At 40.5% G+C, this 14,443-nt stretch overlaps 1 protein-coding gene across 1 annotated transcript in view; it reads left to right on the top strand.

The window, feature by feature from the left end:
* The window catches only part of DNAH14 (dynein axonemal heavy chain 14), a 584,657-nt gene that overhangs the window by 372,026 nt on the left and 198,188 nt on the right, over positions 1 to 14,443 (top strand). The window contains exons 61-63 of the mRNA XM_067564773.1: positions 1,899 to 2,066; positions 3,500 to 3,670; positions 13,211 to 13,361. Of these exons, the coding sequence (XP_067420874.1) occupies positions 1,899 to 2,066; positions 3,500 to 3,670; positions 13,211 to 13,361 (490 nt within the window). The remainder of the gene's footprint in view (positions 1 to 1,898; positions 2,067 to 3,499; positions 3,671 to 13,210; positions 13,362 to 14,443) is intronic.

Raw genomic sequence — 14,443 nt, 5'->3', positions numbered from 1 at the left:
GAACTCTTTGCTCTCAAGCTGTATTCATCAACTACACTCCAGAAGTGTGGATAACTATTACACCCTCCTATCAAAATACGATTTTTTAAATTGAGACAGATGGTCTCAATTTATAAACAGCTATCCAAAGAATAGCAAGCAGAGCTGAAACCTATAGTAGCAGAAGGAAACTTGACTGCCTCTAATGAAAAGACCCTCCTCAGGTGTGCTATGCAGTACACTTCTCTACACCTCTACCTACTAAGACTCTGGTGACAGACAACTCCACTCAGGGATGACTAGATCACCTTTAAATCTGTTGTACTTGCTTACCTCCGAATCCTAGGTATCCAGGTGTTTCCATATCTTAATCCAGGGTCAATCCGGTCAGCAAGTTTTGGACACTATTCTTCAAATTAAGTTTCTCTTTACTTGATTTGGCCTGAAAATGATCAATGACTAGTCAGTTCTGTATCTTACATAAATAATAGGGTGCGTTGGGACAATGCTGGAATCCACAATAGCAGATTGCCTCCAGGAAAAGATTCCAACTATGCTGAACCTATGCAATAATCTAAAGGCTCACCCAAGAACAACTGCAATGTCTTGCCTCAGGTTGCTAGACCACCTCCTGCTATTATATGACTCAGCATGCCAGACTTCACCTGTGCTGCATGCAAAGGTGATTGAAGTCTGTGTATCAGCCAAGAAAACATCACTTGGTCGTGTTAATTCACATTCTGTCTTGAGTCCTGGCCTCATTAAGGTGGCGGGTGAATCCAGTAATGTATGCAAAGTGATCCCCCTTTCCCCTCCAGTTCCACTGATGACCATAGTAAGAGATGCATCCACTCTGGGCTGGGGAGCACAACTGGATGATGTGCAAACACAAGGCTTGTGGACACCTCAGGAGTCAGCTTTCCATTTAAACATCCTAAAGCTGAGAGCCATTCACTGAGTTTGCAAATCTTCCTACTGTTCATCAAGGGCCTCACCATACAGATTATGACATAGAATACGACTGCAGTGTTTTACCTGAACTAACAAGACAGGTCAAAATCCACTCAGGATGAAACGGTTCAGAATGTCTCTCAGACTCTTTGTTGCATATGCAGAGACAATGAAGGGTCAGACTGTTGTGCCTTACAGAATCTATAACTGGATCTCACTGTGGAACAAAATTTGTAATGAACTGGCTAATGCAAGTCCACAGCATAGGATTATTGCCTATTCTACTAGAGCTCAAGCTCCTTGAGTGACCTCTCTGAGGAATGTTCCTATTGTGGACATTGTTAGGTCTTGCTTCAACAATGACATAATGCTGAGTGTATTTGGGGGTGGATCTAGAGGTGATGTGAACTTTCGGAAAGAAGTTTTATAGTCTTGATTTTAAAAGACTTCTGGTTCCCACTTCCAACATGTCTACTGCTAGGGTGTCATCAACAGTGGAATATATATGTGGACATGCATTCAAAGAAGAAAGAGTTAATTACCTGTACACACACATTCCTCAACATGCCCTACATCCCTGCTACTATGGAGTTCATTTTCATAAGGATTCCAGTGATGGAGGAAATGAAAGGTGGTTTGAGTGACCCTATCTTTTATGCCGTCTGTTGGAGGCATGAGAACCCTCAGAGCACATGCCTCACCCAATTAGGTACTGCTGGCCAAAAGTCTCTGGCTCAAATGCACTGGGCATGCAGACCAGCAGTGGAATATGTATGTGGACAACATATCTTAAAGAACCACAATTACTGTACAGGTAAGTAACAGTGCCTTTTTCTGTTAAAATAATAATCAAAATTATAAGTTGCTGCTTTTTGTCTTGTAAATTTTGCTATATTTCAGCAGTCAGCAGTATGCTTAAATCTTTCTTAAGAAGTGGTAACTAAATCACATACATTTTTCTTCTTTAGGTTCATCTGGGAACGTACCTGTTTAACAACAGATTCTTATCTGAGGTTCAGAAATGCAATGACTTTCTAACATCCTCTTCCATAGCTGTATACTACAATATGTACCGCAGCATGCTCCCAACGCCAGCTAAATGCCACTATACGTTTAATCTCCGAGATCTTTTCAAGGTGTGTTATACCGCACTAGACATTTTAGATTGTCATAAAAGTATTCTCAGTTTTTGTGCAGAGTGAACAAGTAAGATCATATATAATTTTGTCTACTGAATTTAGGCTGATTCTTGGAGTTAGATTATGAAATTAGTCTTGCCCTGTGGAGTCCTATGATAGTTTCAACTTGGTTTATGTCATACAAGGAAAATAAATTTAGATATTTCTGTATAATCCAATCTTTGCTTTCAGAATTGCCAAGATCACTTAGAAATAATTATTAATAAATACTTAGAAGAAAATAGATGGTAGGATGGAATAGTCTCCTTCAGACTAATTGTTCATTTTAAATGTATTTGTTGCTGGCTATCAGAGTGCTAATATTATGAGGGATATATAATAACATATATCTCACTTACTTGTGCACCAGTATATACTGTTGTATCTTAACATATATTTTTACTGGCGGAAATAAAGCTAACATTAAAAACAAATATCTAGGAACTAAATAATTTTGGACATTTTCAGTCCTGCAATAAGCAGGCACAACTCCATTGATTTCAATGAAGTTATGCTTCCACATATACCAGGGTAGAATTAACTGTTTGAGTGTATTGATTTACTGAAAAGAGTAAAGTTTGAATCAAGGTTGAGCATATACATCAGTCCCTGTTGTGCAAGATCTATAAACATTTTCATGCACTATTAAAAGTTTCAATAAATTATAATTGCAGCAAGTGTGATATTTCTTATAAAATAAAATATTACGGTATCCTACAGTAATGGAACTCAAACAAAAGCTATTTTCAGAATTCTCAGGGCCCCTTGCTGTCAGGGAAGATGGGGAAGGGGAAATTATTAGGCCAGGAGTTGCCTATGTATGGAAGGTTGGATCATGTAAGTCCTATGTGTTGCAAACTCTCAGAGAGAGTTTGAGAGTACTCTCAAAGAGTACCCCGAGCAGTCATTTGCATTGCTTGTGCTTATGGGCTGTCATGTGACTTGTATGAACAACCCAGTGGTAGGGCCTGGATTGAGCTGTGCCACCCCATTAGGTTTAGGCCTCAGAGAGGCACAATATTTATATACCTGCTGTTACACCCTATAGGGGATGCAATGTACATTTTATTTCATGTCCTACAAACTTCCCTGACTAGCATTATGTTAGAAGTACAGTCATAGTCCAGGAACTACCATGTTACCATCCTCTGTGTGAGAGGTAAGGTAGGAGAAAGTTTCTTGTGCCTTCCCGCTCCCTTGAATGCATGTGCAGGGGAAGAAAATGTATACCTTAAATAAGAGATATTTGAATGATTTAGTTCTGGTTAAGATGTATGATACTACTATTGATAAAGCTTATTACAGTATATGGGAGTTTAAAAATAAACATACCAGGATCTCTTTTTGCAATCCAATTAATTTAAAACTTCATATAAACACTATACTAACAGGTGCTCCAGGGGTTGTTGCAAGCCCACAGGTCTGTTATTGTCTCAAAAGAAACTGCAGCTCTTCTCTTTGTGCATGAAACAACTCGAGTATTCCATGATCGCCTGACTGAGTCTGCTGAAAGAGAGATTTTTTATCAGTTTCTCTCAAATGAGCTACATAACTATTTTCAGGTAAATATGTGTATTTTTCTTTAGGTATTTTTAGGAAGAAGAATACTTTGTGGATTTGTTTTTAGGCCCTTTTGGAAAATTTTCTTAGTTATTAAAAAGAATAGTAATCATAGATGTACTGTAATAAATTAAGGGCCATAATCTGCTCTTAGTTATACCGGTATAAATCCTGTGTAGCTAAGAGCAGAATTTGGCCTGAAGTTAAACAAGTTACCCTGGTGCTACAATCCCCCATATACAGAACTCCTGTTGATTTCAGTGGGAGTTCCATGTGGGGGAGGCTTGCAGGATTGGACCCTTAAATATTAGAGGACTGGTTCTATCTGACTCTCTGTGGGTGAACAAAGGGAGGGGAGAGAGAGAAAAGGGCCTACTCTATCTTTTACCACAGTTGAAGATGAGCATAAGCAAGCACACTGGAATTTAATAATATGTAATACTTTCTGTTGATAAAGAAAAAATATTTCTTTACATCCAGGTGCAGAGACAATTTTCATCTGAAATTTATCTGGAAAAATAAGGAAATATCTTACCATTCCTTGCTTTATGTGCTAAAAATTAAATCATGAAGCCAGGAATGACAATAATATACTCTCTCCAGTTTATGTACTGTATTGTGGTGTGTTTTTATCTGTTTAACTTACTGACAGGAAATATGAATTTGTAGCAAATTATGAACGTTTTCAATCTGTAGCAATTTAGGACTGTTTAGCATGAACAATTTAGCACCAACGCTGCTTCCTGTGTCACTCAGTTTTCCATGGAGTTCTCTCTTACAGATATTGACCAGGCTTAGCCCAGCTTAGTCTATGTATTAGCTTAGTCTAGTATTAGCACAGTACTTAATGTAGCTTATAAAGGCATTAAAATGCCTTTAACATCTGGTGTCAGATCCTTAGCTGCTGTAAATTGGCACAGTCCCATTGACCTCAGTAGAGCTACATCAATTTACAGCTGAAGAACTGGCTGTTAGAGTTTAACTAGCTATTCCAGTCTCAATTTGCAAGAACAAAAACAACTCCAAATGCAAGACATATTTCACTGTTTTATATTTAGCATTGTTGAACAACAGGCAAACTGGACTGTCAGCTTCTAGAGCTATACAATGTTTTGAATATGGCAAGTGGAAGAAAGCAGTTTTATAGGAAGAATCAAACATAATTAGTAATATGTAAATCACCAGGGAATTAATGATACACAACTAATCATTGAAATATTTCTCTTATAGTTCTTCTCTAATAGGCTGTGATGGTGTATGTTTGTGGTATGTGTTTTTCTGACAAGTTGCATACTATTTTTAAATGTTTTCTTGCATTTGCAAAAGTTAGTTAGACATTGAAATGCATTGAAAACATCTGGAAGATCAGTCCTTTTAGATGGGATGATTATCAAGGTAAATCAGTTTCATGGCCGACAGGTTTTCACTATATCCCTTCAAATAGGTTGTGAGTGATTACAATATGTTTGTTTTTCTCTGAAAGGAGACAGTTCTTACGTCTAGAACTTGTTAGCTGTACCAAGTTTGTGGGTCATGCACAGAACAAAATGTATGACTGCAACTGCATCAGGTTTTGTAAACCCTATTCAATATGTATGTTTGGGAGTTACAAATCTCCTAAAGTAGCATAGTGAACATTTTTAACGAATATAGTGAAAAGGATTTTTAAAAAAAATACTAATCAGTTGGTAGAGATATAAATTTAAAATAGAGTAGTCGTCTGTTTGCCAGACATCGATAATAAATTAGCATTGATTAGAAGCGATTATCCTTAAGGTTAAAATTCTCTCACAGGCATATTTAGTAAAAGTCAGGCTCAGGTCTCGCAGGAAATTAAGAAAAATTCATGGAAGCCATGACCTGTCCCTGACTGTTACTAAAAATACCCTGGGGTGGGGGAAAAACAGAGCTGCCAAGGCTTGCAGCTGCTCCAGCAGGCTTATGGATTGATTAGCTGCTTGGCAGCAACCCTGGGGTTGGCTGCCCGATCAGCTGTTCAGCAGTGGCCCAGGGCTGGCCGGCTGATCAGCTGTTCGGTGACAGCCCTGGGGTTGACAGTTGCTCCAGCCCTGCCCCAGAAGTCACAGAGGTCCTGGAAAACAATGGAATCCATGACCTCCATGATCTCTGTGACCAAATCATACCTTTAATTATCACTTACAAAGCAAAGATTTCATTTTAAGTGCTGGAGAACAGACAATACATTGTTGATTTGTATACTTTTTAGTTCAAATGCTTTTTTAAAGAATGCTAGCAAAAAACTATAATGCTCAAGGGAAAAACAACATTACAAGTTACAGCCAGCAATCCATGCTAAATTGCTGTATTTCACTGCGAAATGATAAAGAAGCTTGTTTAATTAATATGCTATCCTTAGAAAATGCTGTTCTTCTTTGAGTGCGGGTCCCTATGTGGATTCCAGACGTCGTGGGTGCGCATGCATGCCATGCGCTGGAGCCAGAACTGTTGAAAGCAGTTTTTGTCAACTCACGTGCACACTGTGCATCGCCCACGTGGCACATCCGAGGTCTCCTGCGGCTGTGCGGGTCAACACCTCTGCAGTTTCCTCTTATCACCACATGGCTAGAGTTAGAACATTCCTTTTCTCCTCCTATACAGCTGTGTATGATCATGCGGGAAATTATCTCTGTGCGGGAGTACTACAAACTCTTGTATCAGTTGAGCCCTAGTGCCCACCTCCATACTGATTACTGCTCGCTATGCTACCCATGTCTGGAATCCACATACAGACCAGCACTCGAAGAAGAAAGGGAGGTTACTTACTGTAATTGATGGCTCTTTGAGATGTGTAGTTCCTGTCTGGATTCCAATCTCACCCTTGTCCCTCTGCTATGGGCTCAAAGCCTGTGAGTCAGAGGAAACTGAAGGGGTGTCGACCTGCGCAGCCACAGGAGACCTCAGATGAGCCACGTGGGCAACCTGAGGCATGCACGCGGGTCAACGAACACTGCTTTCAACAGTTCCAGCTCCAGCACATGGCACGCATCCGCACACATTTCTGGAATCCACATAAGAACCACACATCTCGAAGAACCATAAGTTTCAGTTAGTAACCTTCCTTTTCTTGTCAAAAGCATGCCTGCATGACAAAAATACTTTTTGTTTGAAATGCTCATAATGGATGAAAACTTACTGAATTATACCATAATTTAAACCTGAGACCTGAATGAACTGAACCAGACCTGTAAAGGGGAAAGAGCAAATTCTTCTTCAAGCAGTTGTTTACGCAGACCCCACTGTAGGTGTGTGCACCTTGTGCATCTTTTAGTCATCAGTGTAAGTTAGGGATGTTTATGTGCCTTGAACACCCTTATGCCCCCTACAGTGAGATTATAAAGAGTGGAGTAGTCCCAGCCCACCACTCAGTTCCTTCTAAACTCCCATGGTAGCAAGTCAGAACTACAGTGTCATCCTGCTTCCCCGTAGTTCTTGGTTAGAATTAGGTTATAAATAGTTAGATAGTTAGACTCATAGACTTTAAGTCTAGAAGGGACCATCGTGATCATCTAGTCTGATTTCCAGCATATCACAAGCCACAGAATCTCCCCCATCAGCTCCTATAACTCAGCCAGAGATTATGTGTCTATTATAGGAGCTGGTAGACTTCCAGTTACAGAGAATCCATCATTTACTCTAGTTTAAACCAACAAGTGACCCATGCTCTTTGCTTCAGAGAAAGACAAACCTCTCCCCTCCCGCCCAGGTCTCTGCCAATCTCCCCTGAGCAAAGATTGCTTCGTGATCTCAAATATGGCCATCAATTAGATCCTGAGCATGTCATCAAGACCTACCAGCCAGACACCTGCGAATGAATTCATTGTAGTAATTTAGAGCCCTCCCCATCTAGTGTCTCATCTCTGGCTGTTGGGGAGGTAGACTGTGACCCAATGTGCCTAGGATAGCCCACACTAAAAATGCAAACATCAGGGCAGGCTGCAAAAAGGAGAGCAGTTTCTCTCTGTAGAAAGGCGCTGTGGCCTTCCTCGGAGCCTGGGCCCAACAAAGGGTCGCGACGCCTCTGCTGGGCAGAACAGGGCCCTACAGCCCAAACTGCCCGGCAACAGAGGGGCAGAGCCAAAGCAGGAAGGGGAAGTATAAAAGGCTGGTCTAGCATCTCAGTAGGGAGGAAGCTGCTGCCGAAGGCAGACCTGTCTTACCGGAGGCTGCGTCCTAGGCCTGACCCCGACTGAGCAGTGTTTGAAGCCACCGCCCCACCGAGCAGAGCGTCCAAAACCTGCCCAGATTGCCGAGCCCTAGTGACTGGACATGGCCGCCGAATCTTAGTGACTGGACAGAGCCGCCGAGCCCTATGATAGGGTGGGGCCACTGGGCCCTAGTAACTGGAACGAGCCACCTGAGACCCTTGGGTGGGAAATACCCCCTGAGGCCAGCCCTGATCTGGAGGAGCTGCCTGATGCCGGGGGACCCCGGGAGCTGAGGGAACCCTGTGGACCAGAGCAACCCCATGGATCCTGTGACCTGGAGAAGCTACCCTCTGCTGATGACACAGAGGAGTTCCCAGACCTGCCACCAGTCGACGGGGAGGGACTTGTGGGCCTGCTGCTGTGTACAAGGCACAGATGCTTATATTGAGATCCATGTGAATGAAAGCATCTTGAAGAACTTCTGTTACTGTAAGGACACTGCAGTGTGGACTCTGAGTGCACTAAAGTGTTGCATGTTAACTGCCCTATGTGGATGCTGCTGGAACAATCTAAAAGATACCTTGTTTGCAGAAATGTAGAACTATGTTAACACAAAGTAGGCACCTTTTAGTAGATGCCAGCAGCATCTACATGGGGCAGTTAGAGCACACCACTTTGGTGCACTCTGCAATTCATACCCCTGTAGTTCACACTGTGGTGCAGTGTAGACAAGTCCTAAGTGACCATTCTTTTCTCTTGAAAGACTTTTTTTTATGAAGCTAGGTTGCCTGATGTAGCCTTTTGCTGCCATTAACTGAAGCCATACATAACTGGCCAGATCCATTTTGCGATTGGAAGAGACAAATTGTTCCTACAGTCCTTTGTAAACATGGCTATAATTTTTGGACCAGTACGCCTTGTTCACATACTCCATATGTCTTCTGTAAGTTCTAGATCTTTCTAGGAACTGAGCACAACAAAAACTTAATCACATTCTTAATTTAACTTAAAGCATGCAAATAGTTCCATTGACTTCAGTGGGATTATATATGTGCCTAATGGTATGCATGCACATAAGAGCTTTGCTGGATCAAACACTAAAATGAATGTCTTTATTTCATAGAATGGATCCATACTCATAAAAATATATCTAATTGAAATAAGAAAAATTTTCACAATTTGAGTATTTTTTTTAAATTTCTCATCTTAATTATCATCGGTTGATGACCTTGGTATCATTTTTGTATTTTCCTTGTTTTTATTGGACACCTTAATAAGAAGAGATCTTTGCTATCTTTTTTGTTTCTGTATGTTTCCTTATTTTAAGCTGCCTTACATGAAAAACAGAGAGTACATTTTGAAGTAATATAGGCATCTACTAGTCATTTTTACATAAGAATGAAAATGCAGAAATTTTAAAATAATAAACAGCAGTAAAACATTTTTTAAAAGTTATTTTAGTACAAATTAGATACGAAGAAACTAAGAACAGAAATGCTCCTCTGTTATCAGTCATGCTACAATGAAGTTATAGTCAGATATACAATAATGAATTCTTAACAGTTCGAGAATCTATTCCACTTTGAGATTCCAATTTAGCACTCTCAAGATTGATAGAGACAATTAGGATAATTTCCATCAGAGAATACTGGAAGAACTGGCACATGTGGCTGCAAGTCTGGTAGCAAAGATTATTATTAAATGTGTCTTTTCGGGGATGTTGCTGTAAGACTGGAGTATATCTAACATTGTACATATATTTAAGAAAGGAAAAAAAGGTGAACTTGGCAATCACTGACCTGTTAGTCTGACATCAATAAGTATGCAAGGCTCTAGAGCAAATTTTGAAGGAAAGAATAATTAAATTCTTACCAAAGGTAGATTGTGTGAGACTAACCTGATATCCTTCTTTGAAAATATAACTGATTTTTTAGATAAAGGAGAGGCAGCACTGGCACACTAGGAAACTTTCAGTATGCATCAGCATGGTCTGAAAGAGGGCATGGCACACTGGAGCTTTGTAGATTTGCACTCCAGATTGCTATGCATTACCTGTTCATGTAGGCATGCCCACAGAGATTTATGACATAGCCACTTGAAGATCTATTCCTACTTTGACATAGTATTAATCTCTTGATTTAGCATTTTGATTTAATGCTCATTTTGGGAGAGCTGTTCTGGAATCTTTAATTAGTCATCCTCAGTCTTCTTCTGGTTGACATGAGTGGAGATCCACATCTTGGTGATCAAAAGTGAAGGAGAGGTTATTTTGAGTAACTTCTAATACATAGCCTGTGCGGACTCTAACTCTCCTACTTCTTTGGAATCTTTCCATGGGTTCACTGAATTGCTGGAAGTAACTGAGGATGATTGTAGCTTTGAATCCCTTTGATAACATGCATCCTAACTTTCAGATCTACAAGGGAGCAATCCATACTTATTAAAGCTGAAATTTTAGAAATCTCAATATTATGTGCAAATGATTTAGTATGCTGCTGAGCGTATCTGATGACTATGCATCACATTAAATGTCTAGCTTTCCAAAGTGTGCCTACTGATTTTATTGTTAATACAAATAATTGTGCATGTGAAATTGCCCAGTATATAAATGTAAAATATTAATGTTGCAAAGTCAAGCACTTAAAAGTTAGGAAATGCCAAAATTAATGTTGCCTATGAAACATTAATTCAGGTTCTTGTGCATATGCATTATGATGTAGTCAGCTTTATTTCTGGCATTCCTATCTTTGAGTGCCTAATATTGCAACCTTAATAATGTTCTTTTAATGTAGTTTTTGTATAATTTCCTTTGTTTAAAAAATATATATATTGAAAAAAACCAAAAGGTTCATCATATAGCATCATACTGACACCCAAATACTGCATCACCAGAGTTGGAAGCTTCATTGCCATTATACAGACCTCTGCCACTTGAGTTAACTGAATAACTGACAGCAATCCTCTATTGGACTAGCACTAGACGAGAATGAGATGCACTTTGTCAGTTGGTTTCACATATATTTGCTGACAACAGAGGAATAGTTAGACTCAGGAATCTTGGGTTCTATTCTGGGCTGTAGAGAAGAATGTGCACTAATAATTGCCTTTCCCCTCATGCTTGACTCCTTCTCCCTCCAAACTGTCCCTCTCACAATCCTATTGCTTCCCCACCCTAAACTTTTTCTCCAAGTCCCATTCTTCTTGGCTGCCCAGTCCCACTCTCTACTCCTCAGACATCTTGTTCCAGTCCCAGTCTCCTTGCCCAGTTCAGTCTTCTGGGGTCTCATCTGATCTCTCCCTCCCCCCCTGCCAGCCTCCAGTCATTTACTCCTGCCCCTGTTCCTTCCCCTATTGGCTCGCAATCTTCTTCCAAGGGCTCATCATCCAATCTCAGTCTCCCATCTCCCCCAGCTCCTTGTCACAGGCCCATTGCCCAGTCAGTCCCAGTTCTTCCCCTCACAACCTGAATCCCCATCTGATTCATCCCTCCTTCCTCTCCTCCTTCTTCCCCCCACCCCCGCCCCACACACAAAGGCTTCCAGACTTATTGTCCATCCGCTCCCAGTCTCCCCTCCATTATCTCCTTGTCTGATCCTAATGTCCTCCCCCCACTGTCACTCCTGTGCACTTCTACAGACTGGGGAGCGATGGGCTAGGCAGCGGTTCAGCAGAAAAGGACCTGGGGATTACAGTGGACAAGAGCTGAATATGAGTCAACAGTGTGTCCTTATTACCAAGAAGGTTAACAGCATATTGGACTGCATTAATAGGAGCATTGCCAGCAGATCGAGGGATGTGATTATTCCCCTCTCTTCGGCACTGGTGAAGCCTCATTTGGAGTACTGTGTCCAGTTTGGGCCCCGCACTACAGAAAGGATGTGGACAAATTGGACGGAGTCCAGCGGAGGGCAACAAAAATGATTAAGGGGCTGGAGTACATGATTTATTAAGAGAGGCTGAGGGAACTAGGCTCATTTAGTCTACTGAAAAGAAGAATGAGAGCGGTTCTGATAGCAGCCTTTAACTACCAGAAAGGGGTTTCAGGGAAGATGCAACTAGGCTGTTCTCAGTCGCAGTAGATGATAAAACTAGAAGCAATGGTCTCAAGTTGCAGTGGGGAGGTCTAGGTTGGATATTAGGACAAACATTTTCACTAGGAGGGTGGTGAAGCACTGGAATGGGTTATCTAGGGAGCTAGTTGAATCTTTTAAGGTGTGGCTTGACAAAGCCCAGGCTGGGATAGTTTAGTTGGGGTTGGTCCTGCTTGGAGCAGGAGGTTGGACTAGATGAGCTCCTCATGTCCTTTCCAATCCTAATCTTCTACGATTCTATGATAAGTGGCTCCCAGTCATCCACTCCAATTTCCCTCACCAGCTCCCAATCTCTGTCTCCACTCCAGCTTCCAGTCTGCTTGCCCAGCCAGTCATAGTCTTCCCTCTGACCACCAGCTCTCAGTCCCAGTCTCCTTGTCCATCAGTTCCAGTCTTGAACTTCCTCCCCGGGTTCCCAGTTACAGTTCCCCTCATCCTACCCAGTCCCAGTCTCACTAGAATCCTTGTCCTAACGTATTTCTTTCCATCTTGTCTGGTCTGGCTTTAGTCTCTTCTGCAGTCTAGTCAGGCCCCTTCTTTGTTCACGCTGCCTGGCAGCCAGACAGGGGATCATTGACAGCACAGGAGAGACAATCCTCATGCTCTTTGTTCTGGTACCTGGCCTTATCCTAACATGTAACAGCTGAGAGCAGCATTTATGGACAAAGTGCTACTGAACCTATCTAGTCCTGGACTGGAGTGTGCTCCTTCACTCTGTAGGGATATCGTATGCACAGTCTCGTCAGCACTAGGAGCTATGAGTGGCTGGAGCATGTTCGTTGAGCATGGAATCTTCAGGGATTTTAACCACTAAATTCTAAGTCTCTACTGAGCAAGTGCAAACTGAAGTTTTTCAGAGGATTATAACTGCCAAATTTGGATGGATTTTTAAAGTAACAGGAAAAGATAAATCCCTGACACAACACTCCACCTGCCAAATTTAAAGTTCCTGCTCCAAAGCATGGAGGCACTGAGAAGAAAATGTCCCCACTTTAACATGGCAAAACAATGTACTTTCCCTAGTTTTGTTCTCAGAAATGGCTGAACCTTTCTAACTGAAAATTTCAAAAAAAAAAAAAATTCATCATTAGACAGATATCCAGTGTGGAAAATTTCAGTCCAGACAGTTAAATATGGCAAAGTTATAAGCAACTGAAATGAGTGTCTTATAATGAGAACTGTGAGGAAACAATAATAGACAGAACTATTTGACTATGAACAGCAGAGAACATTGCTTTCTACATATAAATTAGTGAGATTAATATGCTGAGCTGTATTTTAATAGATCATATGGACCAAAGAAAAATTGATGGAAGAATCTACCATATTTGTGGATTTTCTGGATATGAACACACCACATGAAAGTAAAATCTATCGAAACATCACTGACTATAAAAAACTTGTTTCTGTCTTGGAAGAATTCCAAACGAAAATGAGTTCAACAAATACTGAGGTATAGTAAACAGATGGCTTGTTATTTGTAGCTATTACATTGAAATTCTGAAGAGAACATCTTAGAAATACTTTGAGCATGCCAAAATGCTATTTTTTCAAGTATAGGCATGTAAGTAGTGATAAAAATAATGTGCCTTGTTTACATTTGTATATGCAAACAGGACAGTTATTATAGTATGCAGTTACTTGATTTCTATGTGTGGTTGATATTTAAGTACGCCAGTGTGGGTTTTGCAAGCATGGCAGGTGCACAAGTGTGTTTATTTGAAAAGGTAGTCCAGGAGGGCTAGTTATGGGCATTTTATTATTTTCATTGGGATCATTGGTTTCAGTTGGTAAGAGTAGAAGGGTGATCATACGGTAAATGCACTGGACTAAACTCAGGAGCATCTGGGTTCTACTTCTAGCTCTGCTACAGATGTCCTTGATGACTTTAGGCAGGTCACTTATTCTCTCTGATCTCAGTTCCCCTTCTGAAACATAGCCCAAGGATACTGTGAGGATAAATTCATTTTAAAATATGGTATGTGATGAGCACCAAAGTAAGCTTATAAATAAATACAGTAAGTCTCTCATCAACAAATCTGGTACAATAACTGTGTTGCTGACTATCACTAGACAAAGTTAAACTCTCCCTAATTCAAAAATAATAATGTGAAATAAAGTAAAAAAATGTGAAATTATAGCAGCTGTCATAAGAAAACGAATTCCATTAGTTTAATCTTGAATTACACAGGCCATTTACCATATGATATGTGGTCTTATCCTCCTTTCTACCAACCACTTTTTGTTATGTAACAACTCATTGAGATGAGAAATTATGTCATAATCAGATTTTAAATTAATACAATATTTTTTTTTTAAAATCACTCCTTTTCCCCATTTGAAAGTTAAACTATGCTATCCTTCCTTCATTTAATGTTACATGAAAAAAGGACAACATTACATGAAATGTAAAAGGACAACATTAAATGAAAAAAGCATGCCATTTCATTATTTTTGTTGCCAGAATATTTTTATGATGTCATCAAGGAGTTATCTTTACTTTCCTATCCTCACTATT

This window comes from Emydura macquarii, unplaced genomic scaffold, assembly GCF_026122565.2.
Source record: "Emydura macquarii macquarii isolate MOO-44397 ecotype Brisbane River unplaced genomic scaffold, CSIRO-AGI_Emac_v2 contig_2676, whole genome shotgun sequence".
NCBI lineage: Eukaryota > Metazoa > Chordata > Testudines > Chelidae > Emydura > Emydura macquarii.
This window is presented reverse-complemented; position numbering and strand designations above follow the sequence as displayed.